Here is a 24,357-nt window from a genome sequence, read left to right on the forward strand (position 1 = left end):
TAGCGCTCTTCAAGCGTTGGATGTCTCAAAACACTTAAAAAGTTGCAAAAAATACACGCAGCAACCTCGTACAAAATTACACGCAGCAATAATGATCAGATAATCTGTTTCTACTTTAAAATTCTGTTTGTTGAGGGGTAAATATGAACTCCTCAATGAACCTCTTCTTGATAATTGGATCTTGTACATCCATTTATTTGTAAGGACATCCAGGGCCACAGTTTAGCATCTCATCTGAAAGATGGCATTCCTAACTGTGCAACATTCCCATAGTCATCTACTGAAATATACCTGAAGCCCTGAATCCAGAACTTCTTAGTATGTTCAAAATTGGAGGCAAAAGTAGCTAAACTTAGTCACAACTCCAAAAAAAGAGACAAGCTCACTCTTAGGAATGAATGAATTAGATCCAAGAAAAGACCTTGTGTGAACCACAGTTTCTTGAGAAAAGCTGAGAGTTGGCGATGCCATGAACTTTCAGATGGCTGGATGAACAGCTATACTGTCATCTATCTGAGAAAAGGTTGCCAGTTTGAGTGCAACAAAGCAGAAGGCATTTGATAAAGTGACTATAAAAGTGAGTGTGCAAAGTATGATTTGATGGTTTTGGGGAGGGGCTAGTTTAATGACATGGATACCAGATTGGCTGGCGAACATGAAGCAGGGATTAGGCATAACTGGATCATTACATCTTGCCCAGCTGAAAAAGAATGTTGTGGCAGAGGGATAGGTGCTGGTGCCTCAGTTGTTTAGAATTTACAGAAATGACATGGATGAAGGGACAGGATGTTTGGCTGCCAAGTTTGCTGATGACTCAAGACAGTAGGAAACTAAGCTTTGAAAACACACGAGATGGTTTAAAATAAAAAGATACAAGTAAGAGAGTGGGCAAAAACCTGGCAAATAGAACATGAAGTGGGAAAGTATGAAATTGTCCATTTAGTCAGGAGGAATGAAAAAGAAGCATATTATCTAATTGAAGGAGGACTGCAGAGCCTGGAGATGCACAGGGATCTGTGTGTTCTCATGCATGAATCACGAACGGTTAACATTCCATATAGCAAGTAATTAGGAATTCTAATAGATTGCTAGAATTTACAGTAAGGGGAACTAAACTGTTCCCCTTTCAGCCATGCTTCAGTTAAAGAGGGCACTAAGGAAACCATATGTGGAGTATTGTGTATAGTACTAATCACCTTATTTGAAGAAGGGCGTAAAAGCATTGAAACCATTTCAGAGGTTTAACAGAGTACTATTTGGAATGGCAGACAGGAATAGGTTTGTATTCGTTGGAGTTTAGAAGAGTAGAGTAAGAGGTGGTTTGATTGAAACAATTAAGAAGCAGAGGGGTCTTTAAGACAGGATTGATGGAGAGAGTGTTCTGTCTTTTAGGAGAATCAAGAATTTGGGATCACTTAAATATCAGGGTCACGCACTTAGAATATTCTGAGTGTCATGATTCTTTGGAACTCTTCTGAAAGCAGAGCCTTGAATATTTTTAAGGCAGAGATGGATATATGTTAAACAAATGGTGAAAGGTCAAAGTACACAAAAAAGTAGATTCTAGGATACAAGCAAACCAACTATGACCTTTTCAGATGAAAGAACAGGGACCAAATAACCTGCTCTTGTGCCTTGTTCATGTCTTCAAAAAGAAATTTCATGAAGCCTCATTCAATTTTTTTGGTGTGTTTGAATTGATTCGCCTGAGAATTAGTCAGAGTCATAGAGGTGTACAGCACAGAAACAGACGCTTTGGTCTAACTTGTCCGTGTCAACCAGATATCCAAACCAATCTAGTCCCATTTGCCAGCACTTGGCCAGATCCCTTTTAACCCTTCCTATTCATTTACCCATCCAGATACATTTTAAATATTGTAGTTATACCAGCCTCCACCACTTCCTCTGGCAGCTCATTCTATACAGCACCATCTTTTGTGTGAAAAAGTTGCCCCTTAGGTCTCTGCTTTTTCTTTCCCCTCTCACCCTAAACCAATACCCTCATTCTGAACACCCCACCCCAGGGAAAATTTTATCTAAAAGGTCTATTTATCCTATTCATGCTCCTCACGATTTTATAAACCTCTGCAAGGTCACCCCTCAGCCTCCGACACTCCACAGAAAACAGCCCCAACCTCTCCTTATAGCTCAAATCCTCCAACCTTGGCAACATCCTTGTAAATCTTTCAAGTTTCACAACATCTTTCCATAGGAAGGAGACCAGAATTGCTCACAATATTCCAACAGTGGCCTAAACAATGACCTGTACAGCCACAACATGACCTCCCAACTCCTGTACTCAATACTCTGACCAATAAAGGAAAGCATACCAAACACCTTCTTCACTATCCTATCTACCTGCGACTCCACTTTCAAGGAGCTATGAACCTGCACTCCAAGGTCCCTTTGTTCAGCAACACTCCCCAGAACCTTACCATTAATGTTTGGAAGTCCTGCTCAGATTTGCTTTTCGAAAATACAGCACCTCACATTTATTCAAATTAAACTCCATCTGACACTCCTCAGCCCATCTGAAGTCTGAAGGTAACCTTCTTGGCTGTCGACTCCAACTCCAATTCTGGTGTCATCTGCAAACTTACTAACTGTACCTCCTTTTGTCAGATCTAAATCATTTATATACACGATGAATAGTAGTGGACCCAGATCCTTGTGGCACAACACTGGTCAAAGGCTTCCAGTCTGAAAGGCAACCCTCCACCACCCTCTTTTTCTACCTTCAAGCCAGTTGTGTATCCAAGTGGCTAGTTCTCCCTATAATTCCATGTGATCTAACCTTGCTAACCAGTCTCCCATAAACTTGTCAAATGCCTTACTGAAGTCCATATAGATCATGTCCACTGCTCTGCCCTCATCAATCCGCTTTGTTAATTCTTCAAAAAAAAAACTCAATCAAGTTCATGAGACATAATTTCCCATGCACAAAGCTGTGCTGACTATCCCTAATCAGTTCTTGCCTTTCCAAATACATGTACATCCTGTCCCTCAGAATTTCCTCCAACAACTTACCCACCACCAATGTGTAAGGCTCACTGGTTGATCATTCCCTGGCTTTTCCTGACCATCTTAGCCAACCTCCAGTCTTGCAGTACCTCACCTATGACTATTGATGATACAAATATCTCAGCAAGGGGCCTAGCAATCACTTCCCGAGCTTCCCACAGAGTTAGAGTGTACACCTTGGACGCTGCCTGACCCGCTGTGCTTTTCCAGCACCATATTCTTGACACTACACCTGATCAGGTCCTGGCGATTTATCCAATTTTATGCATTTTAAGACATCCAGCACTTCCTCCCCTGTAATATAGAGATTTTTCAAGATGTCACCATCTATTTCCCCACACTTGTCCTTCTCAACAGTAAATACGGATGCAAAATACTCGTTTAGTATCTTCCCCCATCTCCTGCGACTCCACACATAGGCTGCCTTGCTTATCTTTGAGGGGCCCTATTCTCTCCCCAGTTACCCTTTTGCCCTTAATATACTTGTAAAAACCCTTTGGATTCTCCTTAATTCTATTTGGCAATGCTATCTCATGTCCCCTTTTTTGCCCTCCTGACTTCCCTCACTTGATCTCTCCTGTCCAGACCTGACATATGCTTCTTTTTCTTAACCAAAAACCTTAATTTCTCTGGTCATCCAGCATTCTCTATACCTACCAGCCTTTCCTAACAGGAATACACTGTCTCCGGACTCCTATTACCTAAATTTTGAAGGCTTCCTATTTTCCAGCAGTCCCTTTACCTGTGAACATCTATCCCAAATCAGCATTTGAAAATTCTTGCCTCATACTATCAAAATTAGCCTTCCTCCAATTTAGAACTTCAACTTTTCAATCCGGTCTATCCTTTTCTTGTAGTGAGAAAAATAGCCATTGCTCGATAGCTTACACCAATGATTCTGAAGTTTGATTAAAGGACCTTTTTAAACAGACAAGTAACCATAGGGGCTCCGGACTTTCATCCTACTCAAAGTTAACATGATATTCATAATAGAGAAGTGACAAATTGTAAATAGTGTGCAATAGTACTTTACCAAGACAGGCACTCAACAAGATACCATTAAGTTTGCTGCAAATAGATCTGAAGAGGGGCAGGAACTTCAAGACTGGAGACTAGAGCATACAAAACATGAGGCTATTCAGTTCATTATGTTCTCAGTCTAAAGAGAGTTACTCAGTCTAATCTGACATTCCAGGTTTTGGTCTATAACATTGTAGGTTACAGCACCACAACCATGTTCTCAATTTTTTTTTCTAAAACGTGATGAGTGTTTCTGTCTCTGCGATTCTTCCAGACAGTGAGGTTCAAAGATACACCACCCCGTGGGTGACAACAATAGGGGACAAGCAATAAATGCTGGCCAGCAGGAACATCAATGGTTCATGAATAAATAAAAAATAATTACTCCTCCATTATTTTCCAATTACATTCAATCCATGTCTCCTGGCTATTGACCTCTCAGACTAATGGAAGTAGGTCTTTACGTTCCCAATAAAAACTATAAATAATCAAAGACTACTTTTCGAACGCCAGATATTAAATCTGAAATTATGCCCCCTCAAAAGTCTCTAAATGAGTCTCAAGTGACATTACCACCATTGTCCCATTCACTTACATTCTAAGCCTTTTATAATACTACATATTTCACTGAAGAAAATAGAGAGAGGAAAGAGGGTGGCAACTGCTAAAATAGATTCTAGGCCTCCCAGATGTCGCCTCACCAGCTTTTTATTCGGAGATAAAATGACGATGGTCATGGAATATTGCCATAATCTGAATGTTATTAATACTGTTAAGGCATAATGCAGCAGAGGGAGGGTAATAGTTCCAAAATGCCATTTTTTACCCCATAGCAGATCTGCTGGGTTTTCAACCGGAGGTAACGGACCCCGGATTTAAAGTTTGGGCAGTGAGGAGAATCTCCTGTTTTGGTGATTTATTTATTTGAAGGTGAAATAATGATATCCTTTGACCAAATAATTCGTAAATATAGTTTAGTTAGCAAAGACCTTATCTGCTTTTTTTCAGGTCAGGGATTTTATTCAGAAAGGGACCATGCTCTTGACCAACCCCTCCAGATCTATTATGGAGAAGATGGTACTTTATGCTAAAAGTACTCTCTCTATTAGTATGCTTTATCATTTTCTGGGGGGGGGGGGGGGGGGGGGGGGGGTGATCCTTCAGAAGACGTTGAGCAGCTTTGTAGGTTTGGGAAAGGGAATTAGGGCTCCTAATTTCTATAGAGGCATGGGGGGTAGAGACATCTATGATAATGCGAGGAAGATCTCAATTTGTAATAGGACCACGCCACACAGCTAAAGATTTGCATAGGCTCCATCACACCCCATACCATCCCTCAAGCTCGAAGGTGGGAGCATCCCCCTTTTGTCCTAAATGTAAGGTAAGCATCAGTATTCTCACTCATGGTTTCTGATCCTGCCACAGACTCTGTGCATATTGGAGTTCTGTGGCACGGGTTATAGAGAGGGTCTTGAAGGCAGAGGTTAACCTCTCTCCTCCTGGGCCTACCCAATATACCCTTTTTGGATGGTCATGGGGAAAAAAGAACTTATTAATATCCTCACTTTATGCGCAAGGAAAAATTTATTTTAACCCCCCCCTCCCTTTATGGAACTTATCTTTCTGGATGTTTTCACAAAAATCGTGCACCAGAAAATAAAATTTCTATAGGACACGGCAGCCTTTCTGGATTATTTGGGTGCACATTTATCTGCCATTTTAACTAGGGCTTTCGTGTAGTCATGGCGTTCTGATTTAGTGTACTTGATGTCCTTCAAGGAAGGATTCCGAATATTTTATGCGCAATACTTCGTGCTCTTGGAGGTAGAGCGCTAATGTTCTGTTGTGTTGGACTGTTTTGCTTGTTCATTAATGACCTTTATTGATTTGTCGGTTTTGTACGCAAGTATAGTTGTATTTTGGGTGTACTGTTACTGTTGTAGGTTTTTTTTCCTTTTCTCTCTTTTTGTTGTTATATGTATATAGAATAATGTTTACTGGTGTTGTAATTTTTTTGTGGCTTTGTAAAGAAAGAAAAGTTTAATAAAAATATATATTAAATTAAGTAGATTCTGAACAGGTTCAAAAAAGTAATACTGGACTCAAAATGTCAAGTTTGTTTTTCTTTCCACAGGTATTGCTAGATCTACTACGTTTCTCCAGCATACAAGTGTTGATTTCGTGGTGTACTTCAAATAAAGAGGACTGGTTCGAGAAAAAAGTCAGGAATAATTCCGAAGCTGAGACATTTGGCAGTTGGTTGATTATAAGTGATGATACTGAAGATGTCAGAATTACTGTGCCAGGGACCCGGGTTCAATTCTCACCTCGGGCAACTGTGTGTGGAGTTTGCACTTTCTCCCTATGTCTGCGTGGGTTTCCTCTGGGCGCTTCAGTTTCCTACCACAGTCCAAAGATGTGCAGGTTAGGTGAATTGGCCATGCTAAATTGCCCGTAGTGTTAGGTGGATTAGTCAGGGGTAAATATAGTGGGGGTGGGTTTATCTTCGGAGGGTTGGTGTGGATTTGTTGGGCCGGAGGGCCTGTTTCCACACTGTAGATAATCTAATCTAATCAAATGGTAATTTCAGTCATTGCAAAAGAAGCCATTGTGGAGAATAATAAAAAAAATCTCTGCATCATTTCACGGAATAATTCAGTGTGGCTGAGGGTCTTTGAGGATAGAAAAGGATGGTTATACCTCTGCACAAGGTATACTCTTCTGCCGTTACTGGGTTGCTGAATAATACTAGAAACGTAAGCTACTCAAAGTGCTCAGACCATGGTAGACTAGACTGGATTTGATCAGTGAAACTTCAAAAAGTACAATATTCAGTCAGTCAAATACAGCATAAGGAGTGCTATAACAGTAATTGTGGGTTTCTGGGTCATTGGAGTTAAAACGAGAAAAGCTTGCAAATGAGCAAGCGGTCACCTACTTGTTATTTGCTGATTTATTCATGGATCTGGTGGGCAAACCATCAAGGATCTCCACTGAAACAAACAGGACATTCACAAGTTAAGAAATAGAATCTGTTTTACATTACTTGCATGCAATTTCAGAAATTTTACCGCAAAACAAAAAAAGCTTATGAGGATCCTCACTACTTTCAGGCTTATCCAATAATTGGTGAGCCACACAAACCAGGAAGATTCCATTCCTTGGAATGCAGTTAGGTGAACACAGCAGCATTGCAGTGGGTGGAGGCTACCTCACATTACAACAGGATCTTGACCAGATGGACCAATGGGCTGAGAAGTGGGAGATGGAGTTTAATTCAGATAAATGAGAGGTGTTGCATTTTGGGAAAGCAAATCTTAGCAGGACTTATACACTTAATGGGAAGGTCTGAGGGAGTGTTGCTGAACAAAGAGACCTTGGAGTGCAGGTTCACAGCTCCTTGAAAGTGGAGTTACAGGTAGATAGGATAGTGAAAGTAGCTTATAGTTTGGTATGCTTTCTTTTATTGGTCAGAGTATTGAGTAAAGGAGTTGGGAGATCATGTTGCGGCTGTACAGGACATTGGTTAGGCCACTTTTGGAATATTGTGTGCAATTCTTGTCTCCTTCCTATCGGAAAGATGTTGTGAAACTTGAAAGGGTTCAGAAAAGATTTACAAGGATGTTGCCAGGGTTGGAGGATTTGAACTATAGGATGAGGCTGAACAGCTAGGGCTGTTTTCCCTGGAGCATCGGAGGCCAAGGGGTGACCTTATAGAGATTTACAAAATTATGAGGGTCATGGATAGGATAAATAGGCAAAGTCTTTTCCCTGGGGTTGGGGAGTCCAGAACTAGAGGGCATAGGTTTAGGGTGAGAGGGGAAAGATATAAAAGAGACTTAAGGGGCAACTTTTTCACGCAGAGGGTTGTATGGGTATGGAATGTGCTGCCAGAGTAAGTGGTGGAGGTTGGTACAATTGCAACATTTAAGAGACATTTGGATGGGTATATAAATAGGAGGGGTTTGGAGGGATATGGGCCAGGTGGGACTAGATTGGGTTGGGATATCTGGTCAGCATGGACGGGTTGGACCGAAGGGTCTGTTTCCATGCTGTACATCTCTATGACTATCTGCAATTGGCCTCAAAGATCTTCAAAATCCAGCCTAAATCTCTGTTATACCCCAAACAGCTTGCCAAAATACTACATGCAGGAATGATACTGAGGGAGATGGCCTAACTGTCTTGACATTGACATCAGAGGCCACACAATGTGTGAAAAAGTTGCCCCTTAGGTCTCTTTTATATCTTTCCCCTCTCACCCTAAACCTATGCCTTCTAGCTCTGGACTCCCTGACCCCAGGGAAAAGACTGTCTTATTTATCCTATCCATGCCCCTCAATTTTGTTCTAATTTGTTCAATGCCATTTAGCATTGGAAATGATTACATTAGATTCCCTACAGTGTGGAAACAGGCCATTTTGAGCCCAACAAGCCCACTAACCCTCCGAAAAGTAATCTACCCCCTTCTGACTAACGCATCTAACACTATGGGCAATTTAGCATGGCCAATTCACCTGACTAGGCACGTATTTGGATTGTGGGAGGAAACCAGAGCACCCGGAGGAAACTCTCGCAGACACGAGGAGAATGTGCAAACTCCACAGAGGTCTGGAATCGAATCTGGGACCCTGGTGCTGTGAGGCAGCAGTGCTGACCACTGAGCCACCGTGCTGTCCTAGAACAAAAAAATTATGTTTTAAGGTAATTTTTCCATCAACTGTCAGAGAGTTGATGGTTATTTTAGAACAGCTTCTATCTAATCCTTAGTCTTTTGGCCATTCCTGCTTCCCCAGCCTTCCTCGTGACTTTTCCCAATCACTGCTACCTGTGCTATTCCTATTCCCTGAGCCATCCTCTTACAACTTTTCACAACTCTCCTGTTATCAGTTGCTGCCAATTCTTCCTCACATGAAAACCTCCCCCTCACTGCCTCTTCAGCTAGTAGGTTGAATCTAATCTAATGGAAAAAACTCGGGGTAAAGAGCGGGGAACAACAAGGAGGACATGAGGAAGCAGGAGATTCAACGAGAGGTAAGCAAAAAAAATTGGCATTGTTCTTTCATGAACTTACACGTACTTTGTTTCAATCACCAAACTAAGAATTTAGCACATTTATGCTTACCTGCAGGATATTTGAATTGTTTTCTGATGAGAAACATCTTACAGAAACTAACTGCATCTTTTACATGGGTTATAATGGGAAAATATGATTTGCATGAACTTGTTTTAATTAACAATTTCACCTGTCAGGAACCAAACTGCGAGAGAGGGCGCATTGTGGTGTACGCTGCATGTTTGCCATATCTGGTGTGCTGACCATGCAATTGGTTGCTGATTTTAGCCAAACTTTTAGATGAATCCAAAGTGGGCAAAAAGTGGGCAGGATTAAAAAGGGACAATCCGTTCAGAAGAGGGGCAATAAATTGGCTCCAGAGATGAGGGGTTTGTCTCAGAAACAGAGATCAACCATTTTTGGCTTATATGCTCTGGAGTTCAGAAGAATGAGGGGAAACATTATTTGAGGTAGACAAGATGCTAAAGAGGATTGACAAAGGAGATACAGAAAGAGGTGTTCCCTCATGCGGAGCAATCTACAATGAGAGGTCATAGTTTTAAGATCAAAAGATAAGAATTAAAAAGGAGTAGGCCATTTAGCCTCTCAACCCTGCTCTGCCATTCCCCAAGATCATGGCTGAGCGTTTCGTATGCTCAGCTCCACTTGGCCGTCTGCTCATCATAACCCTTAATTCTTTTAATGTTCAAAAAAACTTTTGCCTTAAAAACATTCAAGTTAGCCTCAATTGCTTCAGTGGGCAGAGAATTCCACAGATTTAACACCCTTGGGGAGAAGAATTTTCTCCTTGCTTCAGTCCTAAATCTGCTCCCCATGATTTTGAGGCTACGCCCCCCAGTTCTTGTTTCCACTGGCGGGTGAAACTCTTTCCCTGCTTCGATCTTAAGTTATTCTCTTCATAATTTTATGTTTCTGTGAAAATTCCAATGAGTATAGTTGCAGTCTACTCAATCTCTCCTCATAAGCCAACTCTCTCAACTCCGGGATCAACCAAGTGAACCTCTTCTGCAACCTATCCCGTGCCAGGACATTATTTCTCAAATAAAAGAAACTAAAACTGCACAGTACTCCATGTATTGTCTCATCAGCACCCTATACACTGCAGCACAACCTACCTGTTTTTAAACTCCATCCCTTGAGCAATGAAGCACAATATTCCATTTGTCATCTTAATTACCTGCTGCACCTCCAAACCAACTTCTTGTGATTGTGCACAAGGACATCCAGTTCCCTCTGTACAACAGCATGCTGCAATTTTTCACCATTTAAATACTAATCCATTTTGCTGTTATTCCTGGATGACCTCACAGTTATCAATATTGTACTCAATCTGCCAGACTCTTGCACACTCACTTAACCTACGTACCTCTGCAGACTTTCAATGTCCTCTTCACAGTTTGCTTTACCACTCAGCGTCATCTGTGACCTCTGACACACTACAGTTGGTCCCCAACTCAAAATCATCTAGGTTGTAAATAATTGCTGTCCCAACACTGATCACTAAGGCACACTATGAGTCACTGATCGCCAACCAGAAAAATACCCATTTATCCCTACACTTATCAGATTTAAAACACAGGGACGAGGAGAAATTACTTTCGCAAAGTTGTGATCGGTGTAATTTACTACTCCAGAGTGCAACTGGACAACAGCACACTGAATAAGTTTAAGGCTGAGACAGACAGATCTTTAATTCTTAACAGGTTTAAAGGGTTATGGGCAGCGAGCAGGAAAGTGGATTTGAGGTTGAAATAAAAATCAGCTATGATTGTATTACATGGCACAAAGGGCAGGCAGGAACAAAGAACAAGGTAAATTAAACTGTGTGTATTTCAATGCAGGAGGCCTAACAGGGAAGGCAGATGAACTCAGGGCATGGTCGGGAACATGGGACTGGGATATCATAGCAAATACAGAGACATGGCTCAGGGGTGGGCAGGACTGGCAGTTTAATGTTCCAGGATACAAATGCTATAGGAATGACAAAGAGGGTGCAAGAGAAGAGATGGAGTGGCATTTTTGATAAAGGTTAACATTATGGATATTCCTGGGAATACATCCAGGGAAGTTATTTGGGTGGAAGTGAGAAATTGCAAACAAATTTGTAAAGAGAAGTCAGTTATCTGTGAGAACAACAGGGTGGTAAATGGGAGGGGGATTTTAAACTTTCTGAACACAAACTGAGACTACCATAGTGTTAAGGGTTTACATGGAGAAGAATTTGTTAAGTGTGTACGAGAAAACTTTCTGATCCAGTACGTGGATGTGCCTACTAGAGAAGGTCCTAAACTTGACCTACCCTTAGGAAATAAAGCAGGGGAAGTGACTGAGGTGTCAGTGCGGGAGCACTTTGGGGCCAGCGACCATAACTCTAATCTTAAAAGTGTGATGGAAAAGGATATACAGAATCTACAAATGAAAGTTCTAAATTAGAGGAAGGCCAATTTTGACGGTATTAGGCAAGAACTTTCAAAAGCTGATTGTGTGTGGATGCTCGCGGGTAAAGGGATGGCTGGAAAATGGGAAGCCTACAAAAATGAGACATTATATTTCTGTTAGGGTGAAAGGCAAAGCTGGTAGGTGTAGGGAATTCTGGATGACTAGAGAAATTGAGGTTTTGGTCAAGGAAAAGGAATCATATGTCAGGTATAGACAGATTGAGTGAACCCTTAGAAGAGTTTAAAAGACAGTAGGAATATCCTTAAAAGACAAATCCGGAGGGCAGAAAGGGGACATGAGCGCTTTGGCAAATAGGGTTAAGGAGGATCCAAAGGGATTTTATAAACACATTAAGGACAAAGAGATAACTAGGGAGAAAATAAGGCCCCTCAAAGATCAGCAAGTGTGGAGCCGCAGGAGATGGGGGAGATACTAAATGAATATTTTGCATCAGTAGTTACTTTTGAAAGACATGGATGATATAGAATGTGGGGAAATAGATGATGACATCTTGAAAACTATCCATATTACAGAGGTAGTAGCGCTGGATGTCTTAAAATGCATAAAGGTGGATAAATCCTAGAACTCTGTGGGAAGCTAGGAAAGTGACTGCTAGACTCCTTGCTGAAATATCTGTGTTATCAACAGACACAGGTGAAGTGCCAGAAGGTTGGCTAACATGGTGCCACGATTTAAGAAAGTTGGTAAGGAAAAGCCAGAGAACTATAGACCGGTGAGCCTGGCATCAGTGATGAGCAAGTTGGAGGGAATCCTGAGGGACAGGATGTACATGTATTTTGAAAGGCAAAGACTGATTAGGGATGGTCAACATGGCTTTGTGCATGGCGGGGGAGGGGGGGGGGGGGTAAGATCATGTCTCACTAACCAGATTGAGGTTTTTGAAGACGTAACAAAGGGCAGAGCAGAGCAGAGCAGTGGACATGATCTTTATGGATTTCCTCATGGTAAACTGGTTATCAAGGTTAGATCACACAGAAAAAAGGGAGAACTAGCCATTTGGATACAGAACTGACTTGAAAGTAGATGACAGAGGGTGATGGAGGAGGGTTACTTTTCAGACTGGAGGCCTGTGACCAGTGGTGCGCCACAAGGATTGGTGCTGGGTCCACCGCTTTTAGTCATTTATATTAATGATTTGGATGTGAACATAGGAGGTACTGTTAAGTAGGTTTGCAGATGACACCAAAATTGAGTGTACTGGACAGCTAAGAAGGTTACCACAGAGTACAGGCAGATCTTGATCAGAAGGGCCAAAGGGGTGGGGAGTGGCAGAGTTTAATTTAGATGAATGGGAGGTACTGCATTTTGGAAAGACAATTCAGGAAGGTCTTATACACTTAATGGTAAGGTCCTGGGGAGTGATGCCGAACAAAGAGACCTCGGAATGCAGGTTCATAGCTCCTTGAAAGGAGAGTGTCAGGTAGATAAGATAGCGAAGGAAGTGTTAGTGTGCTTTCCTTTATTGGTCACAGCACTGCGTATAGGAGTTGGGAGGTCATAATCAGGCTATAAAGGACATGGGTTGTGCCACTTTTGAATAGTGTGCAACTCTGGTCTCCCTGCTATCGGAAGGATGTTGTGAAACTTGAAAAGGGCTCAGAAAAGATTTATAATGCTGTTGCCAGGTTTGGAAGGTTTGAGCGCTCCCTCTCTCTAGAGATAAGAGGGATGGATCAGGTAATTAAACAAAGTCTTTTCTCCAGGGTGTGGGAGTCCAAAACTAGAGGGGGAGAGTGGAAGCTTTAAGGTGAGGGGAAGAGATCTAAGGGGCAACTTTTTTATGCAGAGGGTGGTGCATGTATGGAATGAGTTGCCAAGGGAAGTGGTAGAGGCTGGTACAAATGCAAGTTATCTGAATGGGTATATGAATAGGGAGGATTTAGAGGGATATGGGCCAATTGCTGGCAAATCTGACTAGATTAATTTAGGACATCTGGTCAGCATGGACAAGTTGGACCGACAAGTGTTTCCATGCTGTTCTTTTCTGACTAACAGGCTCAAGGGGCTGAATTGTCTACTCTGCTCCTAGGTCTCATGTTAAGAGACAATTGCGAGGCAACATTACGACTCACTTGTGTAACTAATGTTTTTCCCCCCCGAAAAGAACGCAGCTGTCCAACTGTCTGGTGCAAGAGACCACAATACTTTTTCTTACTTAAGAAGCTCATGAGCAAATCTGAAATGCAAAAGTTTGCTACAACATTAAACATCAATTTCAAAATAAAATTTGAGGAATGTTGGAACAGATGTATATGCATGACCAACTTGCTTATTGCGTACAAACGATCAAAACTTTTCTCACTGGACGACATTGCATTCTCACACACACACACTTGCTGTCATTAGGTTGTTGATACTTACTGTCCGATTTTGTGTTCCTTGTTTAAGCATCAGCTGTTTCTCACTGAATTTCAAGCCTATCAACAGTAAATGGGGGTTAGGAACAGCTTTTGACTGGATGAAGAATCCTCCAGCATCCATCAAAATTCTACCTAGTTGTTTTCCTGTGTATCTCAGGTAAGACCTGGTGGGTTGCATATACAATTTCTGCGGGCAATATTCTGGCTCATCAGTTGCCTGTTGTAGAAATAGCAGTGGTCCAAGGCTCACCTTTATAAATTATGGACCACAGTGTGTAGCAATAACATAGAAGCCATATTTGCTACATCTATGATATGAGAAAGGCAAATGGAATTCACACTCTGCCCATGTTTCTGCACAGACCTTGGCAACTTGATGAAAAGTACAAGAGTTGAAGAACAATTTGCAAACCAACTGCACCTAGTTTCCAGTCAGTTCTTCTAATTGTTGTTGCAAATCTGCAATCAGGAATGTGTTAACATTCTGTGTCACCCACACCAGAACCGGACACATTTCATCTGAACTTGAGCTCTCAATTCATAAGATTATTTAAGCCAAGTATTTCAGTCACGTCTAGCATCCAGTTAGTATTTCATCCTATCCTTCTGCCGAAAATGCAACTTTGCGCATTTAGATATTTATTTATTCGCAAGCTGCTTTCTGTATTCATTCTACAACCTAAATAGGTTGATTTCAGAATGATTACCAAGACAATCCAAGTGAGTATATATACTTAACTTCTCAATTCTTCCTCTTTAGAGGAAAGAATTCACCTCTCTTCTGCAACAGCACTGGATTGAATATCCTAGCATTTCATTAAAAACAGCTAAAATACACTTCAGAGAACAAGAGAGAAATCAGTAAAAATACTTACAATCTCTGATCTCATAACCAAAAAACATTTTGACACCAGGTAGCTTCCTGTTATTTTCTAAATCTTCAACTGTAGAAAGAGAAATAAATGTTAGAAACTGATTAATTTCAAACAGGGATAGAGAAAAGCCATTTGCTCCATGAGCCCGAGTGGCTGTTCCATTAGATTATGGTTGACCTATATTTTAACTCAACATGCCCATCTTTGCTTTTTTTTAAACTCTCCATTCCTAAAAATGTATCAATTTGAAATGTTCATTTTATCCAGCTTCTTCAGCTTTACTAATGCAGGTTTTTCAGATTTTTGTTACCTTGTGGTGCTACATAATATCCCTCCTGAAGAGTCTGGCTCTAACAATGAGGTTCAGGCCTCTTGATTTTATTTGCGTATTAGCAAGTTTTATTGAGTCCACCTCAAAATCCCTTAAATCATGTTAAATAGCTCGATTAGATCATCCATTCATCTTCCATGCTTAAGCCCAGTCTGTGCAACCTGCCACTTAAATTCAATCTTTCAGAGCCACTTCCAAGTTATTCCCAGAAGTTGTGGATAAAGGGATCTTTTTGATGATGGCAGCCAGTGACTCATCGAGTTCTGCAGGGTTGTGTGTTGGGACCGCAACTATTCATGTTATACATCTGAATGAACAAACATAGGGTATTGTTGCTAAGTTTGCAGATAACACCAAGATAGGTGAAGGGACAGGTGGTGTGAGGAAACAGGGAGACTGCAGAACGACTTGAACAGGCTAGTAGAATGGACAAAGAAGCTGCAGATGCTGGAGATTAGGGTGGTGCTGGAAAAGCATAGCAGGTCAGGCAGCATCCAAGGAGCCGGAAAATAATGTTTCGGGCAGGAGCCCTTCATCAGCACCACTGTAATCTGGACAAAGAAGCTGCAGATAGGGTACACTATGGGAAAGTGAGAGATTATCTACTTTCATAGGAAGAATAGAAGTGTAGACTATTTTCTGATTAGGAAAGGGCTTCAGAAGTCTGAAACACAAAGGGACTTAAGAGTCCTAGTTTAGGATTCTCAAGGCTAAAGTGCAGGTTCAGTTGGCAGCTAGGAAGGTAAAACAATGTTAAAATTCATTTCAAGAGGGCTAGAAAATCAAGAGATGTACTGCTGAGACTGCATAAAGCTCTGGTCAGACTGCATTTGCAATACTGTGAGCAGTTTGGGCGAGACTAGGACCTGAGGGCAGAGCCTTAGAGTGAAGGGAATTGAGGAGGAATTTCTTCTGCCAGAGGGTGGTGAATCCATGGAATTCATTGCCAAAGGCGGCTATGGCAGTCCAAGGCATTTAATGTAAACAAGACAAAGGCAGGTTCTTGACGAAGTGTATCAACTGTTATGGGGAGAAAGCAGAGAATGGGGTTGAGAAACGTATCAATCATCATCATCAAATGGGCTGAATGTCCTGTTTCTGCTTCAATATCTTATGGCCTAAGTTGTGGTGGCCAGACCTTAATGGAGGACTGTAATTGGGGATCTAACCATAGCCGTACAATGCAAGAAAACATTGAGAGAATAACTTCACATTTTCCCACATTATATTCCATGTGTCATATCTCTGCCCAGCCATCCAACCTATCTATACCCACCCTCCTTATATCAAATTCACAATACCTTGCTACCCATCTTTGTGACATAGGCAAATTTAGCTATAATGCCTTCATTCTTCTCATTAAGTAATTGATATAGATTGTAAAATGCAGAGGCTACAGCACAGACCCCCTGAGGGACTCCTCTCATCCTGCCAGTTCGAAAAAAAGTGTATTATGCATACACTTTTATGCCAATAAAACAACCTTTATCCATGCTTATGTGTTATTCCCCAATTCTGATCTCCTGAGCCAAGGTCATCTCTAGATATAATACCAATTCTTCTTTAATGCCACATACCCCACAATGTTCATAACCCAGTTCTGTTATCCTGCAGCTGTGTCACAATAATGTCATTAGATTATAACTATTCTGTTCAATGTGTGCTATCAATTTGTTTATTGTCTTAAGAGTGCTACGTAGCTTCAGATACAAGGCCTTTGGCTTTGCCTTTGCCTTTGTCATCTTTGTAGCTTGACTATTCCTGCATTAATTCTCCTGTCCCTTGACCTTCATTGCTCGTACAGTCAGTTCTGCTATAACCCGCATTTCTTCAACACAAATTGACTATAGTGATTGAATGAAAAAATCTTCGAGGAGAAAGTGAGGACTGCAGATGCTGGAGATCAGAGTTGAAAATGTGTTGCTGGAAAAGCGCAGCAGGTCAGACAGCATCCAAGGAACAGGAGAATCGACGTTTCTGGCATCAGCCCTTCTTCAGGGATGAGGAAAGTGTGTCCAGCAGGCGAAGATAAAAGGTAAGGAGGAGGGACTTGGGGGGAGGGGCGTTGAGAATGTGAGAGGTGGAGGGAGGTCAAGGTGAGGGTGACAGGCCGGAGTGGCGTGGGGGTGGAGAGGACCTCTCCGCCCCCACCCCACACCGGCCTGTCACCCTCACCTTGACCTCCCTCCACCTATCGCATTCCCAACGCCCCTCCCCCCCAAGTCCCTCCTCCTTACCTTTTATCTTCGCCTGCTGGACACACTTTCCTCATTCCTGAAGAAGGGCTGATGCCAGAAACGTCGATTCTCCTATTCCTTGGATGCTGTCTGACCTGCTGCGCTTTTCCAGCAACACATTTTCAGCTGTAGTGATTGAATGACTTCGACCATTATTTGTAGAATGTGAACTTTCCTTAACTGTACTAGCTATAATGCAATTCCAGTCCCTACTCTCTTGAATCTCTAGTCCTTGGTTTGCTACATCTATTCCAGCTTAATCCCTCACCCTCATTTTTAGTTTCAAGTCATCTGCTGCTCCATAGTTTCCAGCAGATGAGTATTTTAAGTCACAACATACATTCTTGGCGACAAAACCCCACTGATCCCTCCCCTTTTATTTGCAACTAACAGCCTGCCCTTTTCAGCTCACATGGTTGACAATGTAGTGTTGCCAAACATTTGTTTGATGACAGATGACATCTCAAGTTGAAGTTCTGGCATCTGATTGAGAGGTTGTGAAATAGGTCTACAACAATATTAAGCCACCTGTATGGGGCACATTCCCCATTTCTTACAAGTATGTTCTACTCCCCAAACTTTTGATATGATAGACTTTGTTGACTGATTCAAAGTAGAACACTTGACGTTAAGAGTTAGGAAACACAAAATAACATTGTCAGTGTCAAAACAATAGCAATTATGAAACTCACAAGAAGGTGGGGGATTGCATACAGAGTAGACGAGGCTGCAAAGGGGAAAGGGAGCACATTGCAAAGGGAAGGGGAGAAGAGGGGTAAGCTGCGAGGGACATTTATCTATTAATCCTCTCAGTGGGCTTCATGCAGAGTAAAATCAACCCTTTCTCTCCCAACTGTGCTACTTCCCACATATTTGGAGGTGCCAGTTTTGGACTGGGGTGGACAAAGTTAAAAATCACCACCTGATGAAGGAGCTGCGCTCTGAAAGTGTTTCCAAATAAACCTAGGCAAAAATAAAGACTGCAGATCCATGTCCCGCACCTCCGCCTTCAAACCCCATCCTCTCCAACCACAATAAGGACAGCACCTTCCATCCCACCATAAGCCACATCATTCGCCAACATTTCCACTACCTATAAACTGATCCCACCACCAGAGATATATTTCCCTCCCTATCTCTATCCACTTTCTGCAAAGACTGTTCCCTCTGTGACTACTTGGTCAGGTCCATACCCCCCGCCAAAAACCCACCCTTCCCTCATGGCATCTTACCGTACCACCGGAGGAATTGCAAAACCTGCACCCATACCTCCCCCAAAAGAGCCTTCCACATCTAAAGCTTTACCTGCACTTCCACGCATCCGCTGCTACTGATGCGGTCTCCTTTACATTGGGGAGACTGGACGCCTCCTTGCGAAGCATTTCAGGGAACATCTCCGGGACACCCGCACCGATCAACCCCACCGACCCGTGGCCAAAAATGCTGAGGCCGAGCAGACCCTGGGACTCCTCCGTCGCCACTCCCTCACCGCCCAACACCTGGAGGAAGAGCACCTCATCACACTTCAACCCCAGGGCATCAATATGGACTCATTTCCCTACCCCCCCCACCTTACCCCAGTTCCAGCCTGCCAGCTCAGCACCATCCTCATGACCTGTCCTACCTGCCTATCTTCCTTCCCACCTATCTGCTTCACCCTCCTCTCTGACCTATCACCTTCATCCCCACCTCCATCCACCTAGTGCACTCTTAGCTACCTTCTCCCCAGACCCACCCTCATTAAACTCTCCACCCTGGAGGCTTTTGCCCAAAACGTCGATTTTCCTACTTCTACGATGCCGCCTGACCCGATGTGCTTTTTCAGCACCACTCTAAATTTTGATTCTTTCCAAAAACAAATCCGTTGGACGACTTCCCACAAGCAAACGCGTTGTGCACGCTCTACCCGCACGCAACTCCTCACCCTGATCCAACACGACGGCCTTCGTCGCGGTATCCACATGCCGGAGACAGCCCGAATACGTGCCGCACTCCAGCCTAATCCGGAGGCGCTTGGTGAGGAGCTCCCGGAGCCACGCAGAGTCCATGGCGCTGATACACAACAACCAGCCAGCAGGTGAAAGCACGTGCGTGACACCTGCCCGCATCACGTGCTCCCGCAAGCACCAACAGCCCTTAGCTCCACCCCTCGGTGATTGACAGGTGCCAAGCGCGCCTCATGCCTTTTTGAAACGTTCCGACCGTTAGAGACGAGATATCGCGAGAGGAAGCACCATTTCCTCCCTCGACCCCCCAAAAAGAGCTTGGCACCCCGCCCCTCCTTTCGCGGAGCCGCACGAGGATCAAGACGTGGCCTCCTGATTGGTCAGCCATCCCAGCCCCGGCCGAACGCCGTCACGCACACTTCGGCATTTTCCGTCGATCGAGGCCTGAGAGTCGATGATCGATCCGATCGATGACACACACGCCTCAGCCCACTGATTTTGCCCCTTTCCTTGACGATCCAGAGCGGATCGGTGTGCGGGCGAGAGGCGCCCAACATTCCCGAAAGCAGCGGGCCGTGTCGGCGCAGTTTGTCTGGTGTTGTCAATCGGCGCTCGGCTGCTCAGGCCTGCGCCTGTGGGGGTGGGGAGGAGGAGGCCGGTGCTGTGAGAGGGGGGGTGGGGGGGGTAGAGCCGCAATGGCGGTCGGCGGCGGCGGCGCTCGGAGGGACTCAGGCAGAGCGGCTGCGAAACCGGCCGCCCCGCTCCCTCTGTCAGACATCGCAACCTCTGCCTCTCCAAAGCAAGCGCCATCTTGGCTCGGCGAGAGGAGCGGCGCGGCGAGGCAGAAGCAAGAGCGAGTGGAGGTAAGCGGCAGGGAGGGAGGGAGAGAGTGAGTGTATGGTGGGAGGAGAAGGGGTGGGTGTTGGTTGTGGGGGGTGGGGGGGGGACAGACAGACAGTGAGTGTGGGAGGCGGGCGGACGGGGCGTTTGTACCGTTTCTTTTAATGGGAAATGGCCTCGATCTCTTTGACATGATTTTTTCTCTCTCTCTCTCTCTCCCTTTCGCCTTCCAATGTGCAGCGGTGTCGGGGCGGAGGGAGGAAATAAAAACCCCAGACCGGGCCCATCGCCCCTGGCCTCTTTCTCGCTCGCCTCGAGTTTTATTTTTTTCCCTCTACCCGTCTCAACAGCGGGAGCGGCCTGCTCCCCGCTGCTTCCAACCCCGGGCCTCGCCTCATCCCTCAACCCCGCTGTACCACCGGCGGAAGCATCGGCCCCGTGTAAAGGGCTTCGATTGTCCTCTCTTTGACGCCCCCCCACCCCCCAAACAATTTCTCCCTCAATGCAACCGTTGCCTCCTTCATGCTTTCGGGCCTTGCCGGCCTCTCAAACTTTAATCCCTTGCTGCCTTCATCCGTAAAGGTTGCCCTCATCGTAAAGGGACTAGCGACCCACTCTTAACTTTTTTTTCCCCCTTTTTTTTTCTCTCGCTGCCTGCTTCTTGCTTGTCTCGTTGACTTTGTAAAGGGCGTTTTATTTTTGAGGTGAGGTGCGGGCTGTGGAGAATATAATTTTTTTTAACGTTTTATTTTCTTGCGGCAGGTGTTTTGGAGATTTTGGAGAAAACACTGCCTTTTCAGAGTCTGTCTTCAAAATGATATAGTCCATTCGCAATGTGTTTCATGTGAAATTTCAACCTGTTCGTGCTGGCTCTGACGAACAACATTTTGAGGCTTTTTTGGGGGAAAAAAAGTCATTTTCACGTGTCATTCTTAGTTGCTTTCCCGCACTCTTAATTCATTTCCTTGAATATTGGAATTTAAATGGGTCAAAAAGTAAGTTGTGACCTGTTATTAACACTTACTGAGAAATATCGTAGCAATTCGTTTTTTGTGATCAACACCAAGGACAGTGCCTGAAAATAACTGAATCCAAACATGTTGAATTAGACAAGTCACAGAAGATAAGTCTAAAAAATGATGCCCTCGGGGGAATGAGTGTTAAATGGCTGTAAATTAAAATCAGTATTTTATTGAATAAAACCTAACTGAGGAATGAGATCTTTCAAGCCAATCTAAGATTTGGTGACATGACCAACCTGCTCAGCGAATAAAATGTTGAATGGGATCATGTCACTCACGACATTAAGACATCATCAACTGATCCTCGAGGTTACAAATGAAAGCAAAGATGTATCTACCTAGTGCCCGTAATGTTAATTCTTCTCTTAAAGAAGCTGACTCATGCCAGGATGCATTTTGATTTGTTTTCTACTGGTTGTCTTTTGGTGCCAGTGAGTGTTGCCTGTCTATTCTCAACGTCCACATGCTATTTCTGCAGGGTATTCAATAAGAGGCCTGGTTGTCTAAATCTGGGATCAGATAACGAAAGGATTCTGGAGTTAGTAACCCTGTGGTTTATGGAGTCATCTGCTCATAATTACATGGATTTTGATTCATTTCCCACTCCAGTCTCATCCACCCCAAGGAAAGCTGTAGTCTAACTCGTTATTTATCCAGTGGTGGATGCCTTTTATTTGGTCTCGACTGAGAAAGGAAATGATCCTGTGTGTCTTCCTAATCGTCTGTTTTGTAGTCATGGGGGTATTTTTATGTTAATCTATTCAGATACATGGCTGGCAGGTGAGTTTTAACCCAGGTTTCTCAAAGGTATGGACATTACTACTGCACCACAAGAGCCCTTGTAGTTATAAACTACGTTACCATTTGTTCTTGTGGGTGATCCTTTGAGGCTGAGATAGATAAACTTTTATCACTTAAGGAATTAGAGGCAAAACGGCAGGATATTAAAGTTGAGTATTTCAGCTGCTATAAGGTATAGGTTGTGATCTAACAGAACTGACCTTTCCTTTATGTAATACATTGCTTTATAAGCAAAGCTTTTGGTTTAAGTTTGTCATTTTGGGTTATTTGCACTGTGCATGTTTTGTACATTCAGTTGTCTAGTGTATTTGTGAAATTTTTTTGAGGAAATGTCCTCGTGAAATGTGCCCGTGAAACCTTCAAAATCTTCACATGGACTTGAGTATGAGGGTAATTTGCTTTTGTTTGAAAATAAAATTTCTGTGACGTATCTCAATAGAGTTTTACTGAAAATCAAATCCTGTCTATTGAATGTTTACCAAAAAAGTGAAGGTGACAGAATATTATCGTTAGTTGTAGGATTTGGTTGAGTTCCATTCTTGAACCACTGCAATCCACGTGGTGTACTGACACCAACGGTGCTGTTAGCGATTTCCAGATCAGGATGGTGTTTGGGAGGTGAACATGCAGATGATTGTTCCCTTCAATGTGTTACCTTTGTCCTTGCAGATGATAGTGGTTGTGGGTTTAAAAGGTGCTGTCAGAGAACCATGGGTGAGTTACTACAGTGGATTTTGTAGATAAACTCTGTAGCTGTGTGTTGGTAGATGGATTAAATGTTTAGGTGGCTATGCTTTGTGATGGATGGTATCAAGCATCTTGTTGGAGCTGTATTTGTCCAGGCAAATGGAATGTATTTCATGACTTGTACTTCTGTCTGTGCCTTGTGAATGGTGGGAAGGGTTTTGGCTCGTCAGAAAACCCAGCCTCTGACCTGCTATTGTAGCCACAGCATTTGTATGATTGATCCAGAACAGTTTGCCCCACTGTTAATATTGAAGGATTCACTGATGGTACTGTCATGTAATATTTTGCGACAATGGTTGGGACATTGTAATTGCCTAGCACCTGTGGTGCAAATGTCACTTGGTACCTGCTGCAATCCTGGATGTTGTTCAGGACTTGGTGTATATGGACATATACTGCTTCAGTGTTTGAGGAGTGATGAACAGTACTGAACATTTCACAATCATCGACAAAAATGCTCAGTTTGACCTCTATAATGAAAGTCATTCATAATAGTTGGACTGAGGTCACTATTGTAAGTAACTCCTGCAGAGTTGTCCTGGGGCTGAGACGATTGACTTCCAACAACCACAACTACCTTCCTTCATGCTAGGTTTGATTCTGTCCAGCAGAGAGAATACTTCTGATTCATATTATCCTTCTATTTTATCAGGGCTCCTTGAATTCGTGCTCTCAAATGTGAACCTTCATGTCGAAGGTGGAGTCTTTTTACCTCCTCTTGGCTTTCCAGTTCCTTTGTCCCTATTTGGACCAAGGCTTGTATTGAGGTCAGGAGTGAGCAAATGGAGGTTCTCATGTCTTCCTGAGCTAATTTCATGTTCTAATATTTTGTCTGTACCCTTGTGGAGTGAGATTTTGAGACACTTTACTAAATGTAACAAAGATTTCCGCTCCACCACTTTCAGGTATTGAGTTTGAGGCGGCCACATTGTCTGGATGGAAACATTTCTCCTTGTACTCTCTAATCCAGCTACCAGTTGCTTTAAGTCTCTACCTGTTGGTTACTTAATTACTTACAAAAATAGAGCAGGGAGGAAATAACTTCCTAGGACCCTCATTTTATGCAGTTAGATTAATTCTTTTTCTGCTTTCTCTTCCAAGGAAGGCTTTCTAACCTAGTCAGTCTTTTCTCTGGCCTTAGTGACATCATTGTAAACTCTTCTCTACTCTTAAGTAATATTGCTTTTTGTCTGAAAGTGCAGTGACAAGACCTGAACACCGTATTCTAGCTGTGTCCAAACTAGTGTTTTATACATTTACAGCACAACTGTCCTGCCTTTATAATCTTTGCCTATGCTAATAAGGAAAATATCTCATTTCCCACCCCAGGCATTTTATCTACTTGCCATACCACCTTCAGGAATCTGTAGACATGTAGTGCAAAAATCCTTCTGTTTCTCTACTGTTCCCGGCATGTGCCCATTTATCATGTAATTTTTTTTGCCTTGTTTTCACTTTGTGCTTTCACAATATCTCACTACTTCAGATTGAATTCCATTTATCTCTCATTCATCTACTCAGCTCGTCCATTGATACCTTCCTAAGGTACACAGCTAGAACGACTTGTCAATATGTGTTTCCCATTGCTGTCGTAGACAGGTACAACACTTTTCTCTTCAT

The 24,357-nt window shown here is 43.1% G+C and overlaps 2 protein-coding genes across 6 annotated transcripts in view; one reads left to right on the top strand and one right to left on the bottom strand.

Moving 5' to 3' along the window:
• Positions 1-19,939, bottom strand: part of exd1 (exonuclease 3'-5' domain containing 1) — a 60,564-nt gene extending 40,625 nt beyond the window's left edge. The window contains exons 1-4 of one of the 3 annotated variants that reach the window (XM_072569371.1): positions 19,306-19,321; positions 14,814-14,882; positions 13,940-13,995; positions 6,980-7,034 (exon numbers count right to left, since the gene is read on the bottom strand). In XM_072569371.1, coding sequence (XP_072425472.1) covers positions 6,980-7,034; position 13,940 — 56 coding nt within the window. In that variant the 5' untranslated portion in view covers positions 13,941-13,995; positions 14,814-14,882; positions 19,306-19,321. Of the gene's footprint in view, positions 1-6,979; positions 7,035-13,939; positions 13,996-14,813; positions 14,883-19,305 lie in introns of all 3 variants that reach the window. The other 2 variants (XM_072569369.1, XM_072569370.1) reach the window with 2 other exon arrangements.
• Positions 19,940-20,012: 73 nt separating this feature from the next.
• Positions 20,013-24,357, top strand: part of ino80 (INO80 complex ATPase subunit) — a 217,764-nt gene continuing 213,419 nt past the window's right edge. For all 3 annotated transcript variants that reach the window (XM_072569373.1, XM_072569372.1, XM_072569374.1), the window contains exon 1: positions 20,013-20,190. The gene's annotated coding sequence lies outside the window, so the exon portion shown is untranslated. The remainder of the gene's footprint in view (positions 20,191-24,357) is intronic.

Source organism: Chiloscyllium punctatum, chromosome 4, assembly GCF_047496795.1.
Source record: "Chiloscyllium punctatum isolate Juve2018m chromosome 4, sChiPun1.3, whole genome shotgun sequence".
Classification (NCBI taxonomy): domain Eukaryota; kingdom Metazoa; phylum Chordata; class Chondrichthyes; order Orectolobiformes; family Hemiscylliidae; genus Chiloscyllium; species Chiloscyllium punctatum.